This window comes from Trachypithecus francoisi, unplaced genomic scaffold, assembly GCF_009764315.1.
Source record: "Trachypithecus francoisi isolate TF-2019V2 unplaced genomic scaffold, Tfra_2.0 Lachesis_group16, whole genome shotgun sequence".
In the NCBI taxonomy this organism is placed as follows: Eukaryota; Metazoa; Chordata; class Mammalia; order Primates; family Cercopithecidae; genus Trachypithecus; species Trachypithecus francoisi.
Genome location: NW_022681461.1, coordinates 76,877,428 through 76,891,503, shown reverse-complemented (window position 1 = coordinate 76,891,503; position 14,076 = coordinate 76,877,428). Strand labels below are relative to the sequence as shown.

At 43.6% G+C, this 14,076-nt stretch overlaps 1 protein-coding gene across 3 annotated transcripts in view; it reads right to left on the bottom strand.

Moving 5' to 3' along the window:
• The window catches only part of EPB41L4B (erythrocyte membrane protein band 4.1 like 4B), a 152,707-nt gene that overhangs the window by 28,755 nt on the left and 109,876 nt on the right, over positions 1–14,076 (bottom strand). For all 3 annotated transcript variants that reach the window (XM_033237865.1, XM_033237866.1, XM_033237867.1), the window contains exons 17-19: positions 12,225–12,343; positions 6,477–6,602; positions 1,796–1,863 (exon numbers count right to left, since the gene is read on the bottom strand). In XM_033237865.1, coding sequence (XP_033093756.1) covers positions 1,796–1,863; positions 6,477–6,602; positions 12,225–12,343 — 313 coding nt within the window. The remainder of the gene's footprint in view (positions 1–1,795; positions 1,864–6,476; positions 6,603–12,224; positions 12,344–14,076) is intronic.

The window sequence follows — 14,076 nt, the reverse complement described above, 5'->3', positions numbered from 1 at the left end:
GCAAAGGAGTGGCATAGTCAGATTTGCATTTTAGAAAGGTCCTTAGAACAATGAAGAGGACCCTGGTGAAAGGGAGGATAGAAGCATCTTAGAGGATGGTTGGCAGCAGTAAGCCCGGAAGACAATGAGGGCTCAAGGTATAGTCAAGAGGAGTAGAGGATGGATGTGGAAGGTAAAATGAAAGTCAAATTGCCAGGACTTGGTGACCAATTAGATGAGGGAATAAGGTAGGAGAAAAGCAAGGACTCCCAGTTTGCAGGCCTGGGTGAGGGGTAGGTAATAATACCATTGACTAACAATGGAAACCAGGTGAAGGTTAGTGGGGTGGAGTAGGAAGAGATGAATTAAGTTTTTGAAAAGCTCTGGAGGCAGCTGGGTATGTATCTCAGGAGTAAGACAAATTTATGCCAAGAACACAGATTGGGAATCATAAGGTGATATAGAGAAATGTTAGCTTTTATTTTTGGCATCAAGTATAATAATTCCCCAGAGCAGTGGTTCTAGATCACCTAGGTGCCTGTTAACATGATGATTCTTGTCTCTACTGGCACCCACCAAACCCCCACCACACACATTCACACGAAGGATCCAAAAGGTCTGGAGTAGGACCCAGGAGTCTGTGTTTTTAAGAAGAGACTCTGATGCAGTGGTCCTTGGACCCATTTTGGGAAACTACCCTAAGGAGACCCTGCTGGTGTTAGTAAACCACTGGGTGGCAGTGAGGCCACCGCCACCATGCCAAGAAGGAAAGAGTTCCTGTTCTCTGTGAGATCAGGGGAGGAAGGGCTTCCTCTGGGTTTGGGGTGGTGGTGGCCTGGAAGCTTTAAAGAACAAGTGTAGGGGATGGGAGGAGGGTGGATGATGAGAAATTACTTAATGGGTACAATGTATTTTTATTTGAGTGATGGATATTCTAAAAGCTCAGACTTCACTACTGTGCAATCTATGCACAGATCCAACTTACATTTGTGCCCCATACATTTATACAAATAAAAAATAGGCTAGGTGCGGTGGCTCACACCTGTAATCTCAGCACTTTGGGAGGCCGAGGTGGGTGGATCACTTAAGTCAGGAGTTCAAGACCAGCCTGGCCAACATAGTGAAGCCCTGTCTCTACTACAATTACAAAATTTCGCTGGGAACAGTGGTGCATACTTGTAATCCCAGTTACTTAGGAGGCTAAGGCATAAGAATCGCTTGAACCTGGGAGGCAGAGGTTGCAGTGAGCCGAGATTGCACCACTGCACTCCAGCCTGGGCAACAGAGGGAGACTCTATCTTAAAAAAAAATAAAATAAAATAAATAAATAAATAAATATTTTAAAGGAATATATGTGGCCCCAGCACTGGCAAGAAGCTCAGCAGGCAGGGCACATCAATGGGCTAAGGGAAGCTGGGCCAAGGCCAACTTGAAGTTGCGAGCAGAAGCCAGGTCGTGAAGGGCCTCCTGCACTCTGTTAAAGAGTTGGGATTCCATTCTGAGCGTAAACGGAGCCTTTAAAGGACTTTAAGTGAGGGGATGGCAAGGTGAAGTTCACATGCTTGAGTGACAACCTCAAGTGATTGATTTCTTTGTTAACGCAGCAGGCAGAGATATTAAAACTGAGAATAAGCAGCATTTTTGAGGCTTGCAGAAAGTTGGTTAAGCCAGTCTTTTTTTCATCTCTTTGGGCTCGTATTCTCTGTTTTATTTGTCCTCTGATTTTATCAGCTAATGCCCTCACGAGCAATGTTTCAAGGATAATGTTGATGATATAGAGAATATCATTTCCCCATTCAGACAAGGAGCAACAGACCTTACATTAGCGTCCTGAAGACTGGATTTCTTATTGATATTTACAAACATTGATTCCTCTTTTCCACCCTGTTAAAGAAAGTATTCAGGTTAGTCAAAACTGAATATGTTGGCATGCAAAAAATGTTTTCAAGTCTCTTACATTCAAAAGATTACAGAAATTGGCAAGTGGACCAAAGAGGTAGTTCACCAAGTATTCAATCAATAGAGAATCTTGCTCTGGTGTTTATATATGTTAACAAAAAATGTTTTCTTGAGTAATGGGATTAAGACAATCATTCAGATGCAATCAATTCTTGCATTCATGCTTTTATTGAACACCTGCTATGTGCCAACTCATGCTTGAATTAGAAAGGGAGAGTGTGGGAAAAGCCAAACCCGCAGTTTAATCCCTCACCTCACAGTTTAGGTCAGGAATAATAATCAGCTCTATGTTCACATAGCACTTACAGTTTACAAATGAATTTGGAATCTGTCCTTTCACATCAGCATAACAACCATAACAGCTTGGCAGGAATCACGTCATATGATTTTGAGAGAAACCTTGTCCCACAAAGAATGGTGGGGGAAGAAGAGACACCCACTCAGCCAGCCAGGCCAGCTGACCACACACGAGTGGTCAATGGAACATGCAGAGGCCTGCAGCCCTCACGCCCATCACAACATGCAGAGCTCGGCCTCTGTTCTAAATAGATGTTGAGCAAAGATTTCAAGCCTATTGGCTTGGAGGACATGGCATTATTATCCTGTCAAGATTGCTCACATATAGATCCAGTCTTACATCCTAATCACAGCTTTTTTAATCTTTGTTTTTGATTTTTTATTTCTTGGGACAGGGTGTGTTCTCTTGCCCAGGCTAGAGTGCAGCAGCACGATCACAGCTCACTGCAGCCTTGACCTCCTGGGCTTAGTCAATCCTCCTGCCTCAACCTCCAGAGTAGCTGTGACTACGGGCTCACACCACAATGCACAGCTAATTTTTTTCATTTTTTTTTTTGTAGAGACAAGGTTTCGCCATGTTGCCTAGGCTGGTCTTGAACTTCTGGGCTCAAGCGATCTGCCCACCTTGGCCTCCCAAAATGCTGGAATTACAGGCATGAGCCACCACACCCAGCCAAAGCCTTTTTTTTTTTAGATGGAGTCTTGCTCTGTCACCCAGGCTGGAGTGCAGTGGCGAGATCTCGGCTCACTGCAAGCGCCACCTCCTGGGTTCACACCATTCTCCTGCCTCAGCCTCCTGAGTAGCTAGGATTACAGGTGCCCACCACCATTCCCGGCTAATTTTTTGTAGTTTTAGTAGAGACGGGGTTTCACTGTTTTAGCCAGGATGGTCTTGATCTCCTGACCTCGTGATCCGCCCGCCTCAGCCTCCCAAAGTGCTGGGATTACAGGAGTGAGCCACCGCACCCGGCCCCAAAGCCTTTTTTAAGAGTTAGCAACAGACAGTACCATTGGTCTGTTCGACTTCTGCTTCCTTTCCTTATACTCTCACTGTGCACTGATGCCAACAGGGGATTAACACTCAAACCCCTAGCAGTATACCTGGCTGTGCATCAACCTCCTCTCCCTCCATCACAACCCCTCGAAACCCTCTAAACCATGAATTCCCAAAGCACGCTTCTGTGTTCCTGTGAATTTCAGTTCTACAGATAACAGTAGGAGCTACTTTACAAAGTGTTCTATGGCCGGTTAGGTGTGAAAGAAAGTAAAACAGGCCTCTTTCCTGGAGGACTTTTCAGAGCCTATAAGAAGCTGATGTGCACTGGGACTGTCCCATGGGATTTCGTGTGCAGCATTTCCAGAATTATCAGGGAGCATCCTGTGGGGCTTGTGTTCCTTACAACATCTTGGGAAACACTGCTGTCAAATTACTGACTTCACATTCCCCTGCTTTATTCCTGCTTTCATGCCCTTCCACTATGTCTTTTTGGCTAGGAAATGTGTTCTTACCTATTTCTCATCTCTTCCCTATACTTTACAAAATGGAATATTTTCGATATACTGCACTTCTCTAATGGAGCAGAAATATGGGTCCTCCACAGATAATACCTGCAGCATGGGGTTATTGGGAATACATTACAACTTTCTAATGTAGATAATTACAGCTTTGTAAATTGCAAAATATGTGTCAGTTTTGTTTGTTCTGTGATAGTATAAAAAATGGCATACCCGAAATCAATGAAGGTAGACTGAAAATAAAGAATTTGTGACTATAACCTTGATATTCCTGAGTTTGTGATGGGAAATAAACCCGACCATCCTCTAAAAAGGGCAACCACTGTTATCTGTAAGTAATCAGTGCCCCCAGCAGTTTCATCACTCCACAACTGTGACCATTGCTGTCAATATCTCAGCAGTGGCAGAGCAAGGCATCGCACCAGGTACTCTGCACAGATCATCTCACGTAATCTTCACAATAACCTGATAGATGTTGTTATCTCCATTTTCACATGAGAGAATTAAGGCCCAGAAAGGTTGACAAACAAGCTTAAGGTGACATTCCTGATCAATCATAGATCAAAGTTCAAAGTCAGACCATCTGACTTTGAAACTTGTGTTCTACATCTTACTGCCTCCTGTTTATATCACAACCCCCAAATAAAAGACATTTTGTAAGCTTTCTCTTGACTTTCATGGTATGTTCTGGAAGGACCTACATTATTCAGATTGCTACATATATAAATGGAAATAATAATAGAAGAGATTACTGAGTATTTACTTTATCCTTGGCAACATAAGCATATACATTAGGTTTATAAGGAATGAAGAAGATAAATTTTAACATTTATTTCTTATTTTTTATTTAATTAATTTATTTGTTTATTTTTTGTGAGATGGAGTCTTGCTGTGTTACCCAGGCTAGAGTGCAGTGAAGCAATCTCCACTCACTGTAGCCTCCACCTCCTGGGTTCAAGCAATCCTCCTGCCTCAGCCTCCCGAGTGGTGGGAAGATAGGCATGCACCACCACACCTGGCCAAGTTTTGTATTTATAGTAAAGACAGGGCTTTGCCATGTTGGCCAGACTACTCTCAAACTCCTGGCCTCAAGTGATCCAACTGCCTTGGCCTTCCAATGTGCTGGGACTACAGGCATGAGCCACTGTGCCCAGCTGAAGAAGACAGTTATATATTTTTCTAATGAAATCATGGACTGCAGCTTTTTATATTTCCAGGACAAGGATGGTAAGTGGGCTTCTACCTGAGTGCCAAATCTGATCAACAGGTGGTACCTCCTTGGAATACCCACCATGCAGAAAATGATTCTGAGGCTGCATTTAGGGTCACAAGGAAAGAGTCATGGTCCACCGGGACACCTGTTATGAGTTCAAATGGGAGAATTTATGGCAGCTATTAAACTAGCAACTTTTAACTCCAAGTCCACCTGCCAAACATCTATTTTATGGAGCTGGCCCAAGGGCCTGCAAACCTCAGGTCTGCTTTGCCAGTTGACTCCATGATAGGTTCTGTCCATATGGGGTGCTCGTGGGAGGAATGTGCTCCTTCCTGTCTGCTGTCTGCTTCCTGCTCCTGCGAGTCACCCCAGCCTTGCTGCTTCATGTGGGCAGCAGCAGTTCCTCCTGCAGTCACAGCTGAATACAATTTGCAGACAATTTTCCAACACTGGCAGATCCAGCTGCATAGTGTCCACCTCAGACATATCAGCACCAGCCAGCTGATGTCCCCTCCTCAGTCTGAGTCCAGGCCCCACAGGCATGTCTTAAGAGCTCAGAAATGCCAGCGCCAGGCACAGTGACCCCTGCTTAGAAGTCTGAGTTTAGTCTCCACAGGGTTTCTCCTTCAAATATCTAAATTTTAATGTTGACAGCATCTTTGTTCCCTCCGCTGTAGGGATGGAAAGTGCTGCCTCCAGTTACTATCTCTGGCACCTTAGAGTAGTGTGACCCAAAATGTGGTCCTGTGGGCTTGTTAGAAACGCATATTCAGGCTGGCACAGTGGCTCACGCCTATAATCCCAGCACTTTAGGAGGCTGAGGGGGGAGGATTGCTTAAGTCCAGGAGTTCAAGACCAGCCTGGCCAACATGGTAAAACCCTGTCTCTACAAACAGTACAAAAATTAGCTAGGTGTGGTGGCGCATGCCTGTAGTCCCAGCTACTCGGGAGGCTGAGGCAGGAGGATTGATTGAGCCTGTGAGGTTGAGGCCGCAGTGAGCCATGATCCCACTACTGCAGCCCAGCCTTCACAACAGAGTGAGACAGGAAAAAAAAAAAGGAAGGAAAGAAAAGAAAGAAAAAGAAAGAAAGAAAGAAAGAAAGAAAGAAAGAAAGAAAGAAGGAAAAAAGGAAGGAGAGGGGAGGGGAGGGTAAGGGAGGGGAGACAAGAGGAGAGGAGAGGAGGGGAGAGGAGAGAAGAGGAATATTCATGAGCCCCCACCCCAATTTACCAAATCTCCAGGAACAGGGCCCAGTTTTCCAGGTGACCTATGCACAATAACATTTGAGAACTGCTGCCTTCAAGTTCTCTTTTTACCCTTTTATGTACCTAATTCTTTTATATGAAAATCTTGGTTCACGTATCAGGTATGGTTCACATACCCGGTTCCCATCTCCTGACTGGACCCTGACTGACACAGCATCTCAGTCCTACGGTGCCTCTTTCTTCTCTGTGGCATCGAGGAAATCCTATAACATGAAATCAAAGGAATGTATGCATTCTGCACACCTGGATGTTCACTCGGGAAGCATTTTCCAACTGGGCTTTCAGAATGTTACACTTCACATGATCTGCCACAGGGGAAGGCAAAAGTGGAGTCTGAAGAGTTTTCTCCGAGACTTTCTTTTCTTCAGCCTGAGACAAACCAAAATACAAACAGCAGATTGTAAACAAAGACAGAAACATGTGCATTAACTTTTCCCAATAATCATAACTGCACATAACACATAGACCTACATACATAGACAGGAGTGTCACCAACTCCTTATATTTTTATCAGTGCTTTACTATTTGCAAAGGATTCCCAGGCACAGCATCTCATTCCCTCGTGAAATAGGGTGAGGACCTACCAGAAGCCAGGGTAAAAGTTCAAAGAAAGGAAAAGGCTCTTTCAGCATCATGGGGCAAGAGCCAGCGGCAGAACTGGACATCTCCTGGTTCAAGTCTCCTAACCTCAGTCCAGTGCTATTTTCCCCATAACTGCCATCTCTTACCTAGAAAGATTCAATTCTGTGACTTGTTGGGTCCAGGGGAAGGGTACAAAATATTCACTGGCAGTTTGACAACAAATCTGGCAGAAAATTGTGATTTTCAACAAGAAATTTATATCTGTTACCTTACTGTAGAGTGTCTTGCACTTCAGTATTTGCATAACCTTTATAATTTTTGCCACATCTCATGTATTCACAGAACACATATCTATAATTCATGTGATCCAGTTAAGGTGAATTACCCTGGGACCATCTATTTGAACTGTGTACAAAGCAATAATATCTTTGAAATTATAGGTTTTATGACTATTATATTATTATAAGAAACATTATATTTATATCACTATTAATATAAAAAGTACTCATCCATGTGTACAACCTGAAATCATCTTTGATGGTATACACACCACATTTTGGGAAATAAGGTCTTATTGTTAACCATGCCTATTGTGGTCATTTCATATCCCAGTGCTAATATGTTACCCAGCACATAGTAGATGTCCAATAAATATGTACCAAAGAAGATTATGATAATATACAGTCATTATCAGAAGAGACATGTTTAATAAGAAAGGTATAGGACTGTGTGATTGCTAGAGGTCAGTTCAGTAATATTAGGACTAAATGTGACATATTAGCCACCATGTACCACAGCAAGAATCAAATGCCCTAAAGTTCTCAAGTTCTACAAGTTCCAACATTAATCTTATTCACTAATTAAGAAGTCCTAGTGAGCACGTTGGTACGCACCAAGTGCTATGAAAGCTAGAGGAAGTATAGAGCAACTGGCCAGCTAACATTGTTTAATAAAGAAATGAGGTAGAGTTTCCCAGGGGCACCTCTGAACATATGGAGAAGCATTTGGTAGACCAAGCAGAACTCTCCAATTTTATGTAATAGCAAGACAGGCAGAGACAGATTTGAATATCAGCTTTGTCACTTACCTGGACCATTAAAAAAAAAAAAGATCATGGGCTGGGCACGGTGGCTCACACTTGTAATCCCAGTGCTTTGGGAGGCCAGAGTGGGTGGATCACTTGAGCCCAGGAATTGGAGACCAGCCTGGGAAACACAGCGAAACCTCATCTCTACTAAAAACAGAAAAATTAGGAGGGCGTGATGACCAGAACCTACAATTCCAGCTACTCGGGATAATCACCTGAGCTGAGGGGCGGAGGTTGCAGTGAGCCAAGATGGCGCCACTGCACTCCAGCATGGGCAACAGAGCAAAACCCTGTATCAAAAAAAAAAAAAAAAAAAAAAGATGCTGATTATAAAAAGAAAAACAATGCCAGTGGCCAACATATACTGAGAGCTTACTATGGGTTAGCCGCTGACTATGCATTTCATATGCATGTCTCACCGAGTCCCCTCATGTAATCATCTCATTTCAAGGTAGCTACTATCATTATCCCCATTTTATAGATACAAAAAACAAAGCAGAGAGATGGTAAGTCACTTGCCCATAGTCACACAGGAAGTAAGCAGAGGAGCCAAGACTGATAGCCAGAAATGGTGACGTTGGTTACTCCAAAGCCAGAGCTCCTGACTAGTCAATCATACTGCTTCCCCTTAAATTCTCTAAATCTGTTTCTTTCTTCATAAGATTGTTATGATGCTCAAGGGAGAAAAACAGATATAAATGGTATTTTCGGGTTAGATTCTTTAGTTACCAAATATATATAACCAAAAAAAAAAAAAAAAAGAGTATTGGATGTGAGAACACTGATGATCGACACTGAGCTATCAATTGTTCCTGAGCCGCCAAGTTGAATTTGAAGAAATCTGGCTCATTTGACTGGATTCATTATCTTGAGGGCCTCCACTTTCTCCTTCAGGCAAATAAGTAACATTTATTTTGAAAGGTGAGGTTTACAGTATACCCTTAAGATAATTTATCTTGTGTTTGTAAATCCTGTTACATCAAGATAATTGAATGGATATTTCACTGGTGCATGAAGAGATCATTTTAAAATTAGATTTAATTTTTCGGAATGGTATGCTGGCATACAGGAGTCAAATTGGTTATAAAGCCCATTTGAGGCTTTTGACAATTGCTTAAGGGGAAGGAGTTACACTGGCAGTAATGACGGAAGACCCACTTCAAAAAATAGAATGCTGCTAAAATAAGAACAAAAAATTAGCGTCGATATTCCCCTTGAATTTACTCATTCTAAAATGCTTTTTTGGACATAAAATTCAACCTGGCTCGTTATTGTTCATTCTGGACAAAGCAAGACCTGTAATATTCTGCTATATGAACTGACGCAGGTGAAGGTCAATATACGTTTTGGGAAATGTGTGCATTGCTACATGAATTTGTATAAAAGATAGCTGGGTTCCAAGACCGTATCATTCCTGCCTAGAGGATGGCTTCAAGAACATTGTGCTTTCTCTTTTCCTGTGACTGTAATTTGTATTTCATGTTCAGTCAATTTGAATTGTTCAATATGAGATTACAGATTTCAAAACATAGACATGAATGACAATTAGGCTTTGATATTATTATAGTTGGAAATAGTCCATTTGTTTGGGGATACTGTTTGGGGATAAAGAAATGACCAGATGTATATTTAAATTGTTTATACAAATTGTTTACACATCTAAAATCTGATGATAATTAAATTCTTGTGTTAATTTTGGGCACAGACTTTGGAATTGGACAGTGAAAATGACATCTCACCATTCAATCAAGAACAGGAAGTTATCCAAACCTTAGAAGAATCAGAGGATTCTTGATCCTTGAGGCTGGAAAAAAACCTTAAAAGTCATCCAAGCCAGTGACTCCCAATTTTGGTGCCATGATCAGAAGTGAGAAGTGAGGTCTGTTGCAAGGAATGTTTCATGAATGATAACAACAACAACAACAAAAAAGTGTGGCCAGGCACGGTGGCTCACACCTGTAATCCCAGCACCTTGGGAGGCCGAGGCGGGTGGATCACTTGAGGCCAGGAGTTCAAGACTAGCCTGGCCAACATGGTGAAATCCTGTCTCCAATAAAAATATAAAAATTAGCCAGGTGTGGTGGCGCGTACCTGTAATCCCAGCTACTTGGGAGGCTGAGGCAGGAGAATTGCTTGAACCTGGGAGGCAGAGGTTGCAGTGAGCCGAGATCATGCCACTACACTCCAACCTGGGAGACAGAGTGAGACTCCATCTCAAAAAAAAAACCCTCAAAGTGTGAAGTAATATATTTTGTGTGTGTGTATGTCAGGACAAAGCCAAAATTATCTGTACAATCACGTCACTCTAGCTTACTTGATTACTAATGCATTTCTTTTTTCTTTCTTTTTTCTTTTTTCTTTTTTTTCTTTTTTTTGAGAGGGAGTCTCGCTCTGTCACCCAGGCTGCAGTGTAGTGGCAGGATCTCAGCTCACTGCAACCTCTGCCTCGTAGGTTCAAGCGATTCTTCTGCCTCGGCCTCCCTAGTAGCTGGGATTACAGGTGCCTGCCACCACATCTTGCAGTTTTTGTACTTATAGTAGAGATGGGGTCTTGCCATGTTGCCCAGGCTGGTCTTGAACTCCTGACCTCAAGAGATCCATCCGCTTTAGCCTCCTAAAGTGCTGGAATTACAGGCATGAGCCACCATGCAGGCCAATTTCTTTGAGTGGAGTAGATAGGAAGGGAGTTGTAACTTGACCTCCAGGGATAACCCACAGGTGTCTCAGCTAGGCCTTCACCCAGAGCAAACCACTATTGTCAATGCCCCACCAGTAGTCATGGCAACTGCAAATCACTATAGAGCTTGTGAGTTCTGTGCTACACTATATGCTGTGTTTCCTTGCAAAATATTTTTGGATTTTGCCAAACTCTGGATAAGCCCCCATTAAAACCATTTATTGTGTATACTGCAGAAGAAATGTTGAAAACCAGGCAACTAAGAGAAAAAAGACCAATCGGGGGCACACGGTGCATTGGGTTGAATCCCTAGTAGCTAGGGTAAGCCTGCTCAATAAAGATTTGTTGACTGAACGGCTATCAGAGCCATCCTGCAGGAGGAATTCTCTCTAGCTGGCCATCACAGAGGGTGGTATAGAAAAAAAGTGAATGAGCAGGGCTTTGAAAGTTAAACCTGAGGTTGGGGTTCATTAGTAATCAAAGGAACCACAGGCCGCCCTGCTGAGGGATTATGGGAAAGGTCAGGGACAGGAAGGGCAGGAGGTATAACCTTCCCATGCTGCACAGGGCAGTTCTTCCAAATTCTTCCTATTCCCTCTCATAAAGGGATAAAGCTAAGCATTAAAGTGGAAGAAAGGAGCCATGAATGAAAAAGATTCTTCCTTTGGGGATTTAAAAAATTAAAATGTATGTACAACAGTGGTTCTCAACTAGGGAGATTTTGCCCTTCTGAGAACACCTAGCAATGTCTGGAGACATTTTTGGTTGTCACAACTGGATGGGGGTCCCTAGTGGCATTTAGTGTGTGGTGGCTGCAAAACATTTTACAATGCATAGGACTGCCACTGCAAAAAAGAGTCATCAGGTCAAAATGTTGCTAGTGCCAAAGTTGAGAAACGCTGGCAAAGAAAACGAGGAAGCATGTTGGAGTGCAAAGGACACTGGATGGAGAGTCAAAGGCCTTGCAACCCTGTGAAGGGCCATGTGACCTTGAGAAAGTCATTTCTATTCTTCTGGTCTGAGACATTGAGAAGGTTGTCAAGGGCTGTGTAACCCTGAGAAAGCCATTTCCCTTCCTCTGGGTCTGAGACATTGAGAAGGCTGAACTAAATGACCGACTGAATCCAGCAGTGCTATGTATCATTCTAAGATAAAATTTGGCTTTTATAAGGCTGCCCATTTGGATGTACGAATAGGTCTAGCCAAAAGGGGGCCTGGCTTCTGCCCTGTCTCCTCCTCTCTCCCTATCTTAGTCCCTCCCTTCCTTCCTCCTGCAAACAGTTACTGAACATCTACAATGTGCCAGGCATTGTCAGAGGGAGACAGAGGGCTAGAAATGGAAAGCGGTAAGTGTGGATGCTCCCTCTGGAGCTTTCGGTCTAGTAGGAGGGAGAGACAACTAACAAACAGATCTAGCCTGTTGGGCAAAACACTGGGAACGATGTCTAATGCTATAATTCACCCAAAAGGAAGGTAAGTAAATATTTGCTCCTAAAGGACAGACTGAACAGAAGTGTCAGGAAAGATGGAATAGAGATCCCTCCAAGGCAAAGGCACTTGGTTTAACAGGCAGGCTAGGGTAGTAATCAGAGGTTTGATGTTAGCACCAAGTCCATGGTCAGTGCCGAGCCCCAGCCCTTGGCACCTTGTTTATGTTGATGTGCAGAGGAGGCCAGGGTCCAGCAGCCTTCACAGTTTCCAGTTCCAGCTTCTTTAGATGGGCAGCGGCTTCACTGAACAAGGCAGGTGTTCCTGGACTCAGTTCTACAAAGCAGCCAGGAGAAATAAAGAAGGAAAGGTTGAAAGGATGGATAGATATAGGGGAAAAGGGACACTTGCCAGCGCCCGATTCCCAGCACCCTTTCTGCTGGCCTCCTCCTCCTCCAGCAGCTCTCAAGCCTTGAGTACTCATCAGCTGACGGAGTATGAGAATATCTGAGGTCAACGTTTCAAGGTCTAACTGCCCCACACATGAGCTGGACGCCCCTGGGTAAGTTGTTTTGCCTCTCTGACCCTCTGAGCCATTTAAAAATGAAAATAAAATTACTTACCTTGCAGGGTTGCTGTGAATATCAAATGAAGTCATTTATGTATAAATGCTTTAAAAATGGGAAAGCACCATGCAAACTGGAAAGACTGGTGTCCAGGCTAACAGGCATATAATGTGCCCTTAAAAGCCATGTTATGTTCCTAAAATCAAATCCATTGATTTTTATTTTTGTGCTACTTTGGATTTATTTGCCACTACTTCTCCTTCTAGCTTGAATTTACTCATTAACACATTAAATATGCATTAAATATTAAATATTCATTACATATTAAAACTTGTGCCAGGTATCATTAGCAACTGGGATCTGGGAGCTGAAAGAAAGAGGTGAACAAGACACAATTTTATTTTATTTTATTTTATTTTTTTTTTGAGACGGAGTCTTGCTCTGCCACCCAGGCTGGAGTGCAGTGGCCGCCTCTCAGCTCACTGCAAGCTCCGCCTCCCGGGTTCACGCCATTCTCCTGTCTCAGCCTCCCGAGTAGCTGGGACTACAGGCGCCCGCCTCGTCGCCCGGCTAGTTTTTTGTATTTTTTAGTAGAGACGGGGTTTCACCGTATTAGCCAGGATGGTCTCGATCTCCTGACCTCGTGATCCGCCCGTCTCGGCCTCCCAAAGTGCTGGGATTACAGGCTTGAGCCACCGCGCCCGGCCGACACAATTTTAATCTAATGGGGATGACAGACACGTGGAGATATTCCAAAGAAGACCGAGAAAAGGTTTATTTAATTGCTATAAGAGCAAGATGGAAGGTACTCCAAAGCCAGGAATTGAGGACGGGTGTTAAAGAACATTTCACTGACAAGCAAACATTTGAATGGGCTGCTAAGGGATATGTAGGAGTTCACCAAGGTGGGGAAAAGTATTCCAGGCAAAGGGAACAGCAGGTGCAAAGGACAGAGGTGAGACCCAGCAGAGTATTTTGTGAGAAGAGAGTAGTTCCATGTAGCTAAAGTAAGGTGAGGAGTGGAGGGAAGAATGAAGACCTTGGCAGGGGTCAGGATATGCAGATCTGTGTACGACCCTGCTCAGAAGCAAGGACTTTATCCCAGACGGTGAAGAGCTAATGAAAGGTCTTATGGCATGTGGTCAGAGTTATGGGGTGAGAACTATGACTTTGGCAGCTACTATTTGGAGACTGTCCTGGATCAGGTGCCCGTTAGGAGGCTGTTATGGTTATCTAGATATACAAAGGTGAAGCAGGGACTAGGGCATGGGCAGTGTGGATAGTGATGAGGGACAGAGTTCTGATTCTTCAATACCAAGTGGGTGTCGAGTTTCCATTACCAGCTCAGCTGACACAGGGTTGTTCCCTGTGGCCCCAAGGTGAAGGTTGGATGGCTCATCCTGTCTCACCAGCTCACAGACTCATGCAAAATCAGAGCTGGAAGATTCCTTGGTCATCATCTCAATACCCTCCACCCCGTTTCATGGATGAGAAAATTGAAGA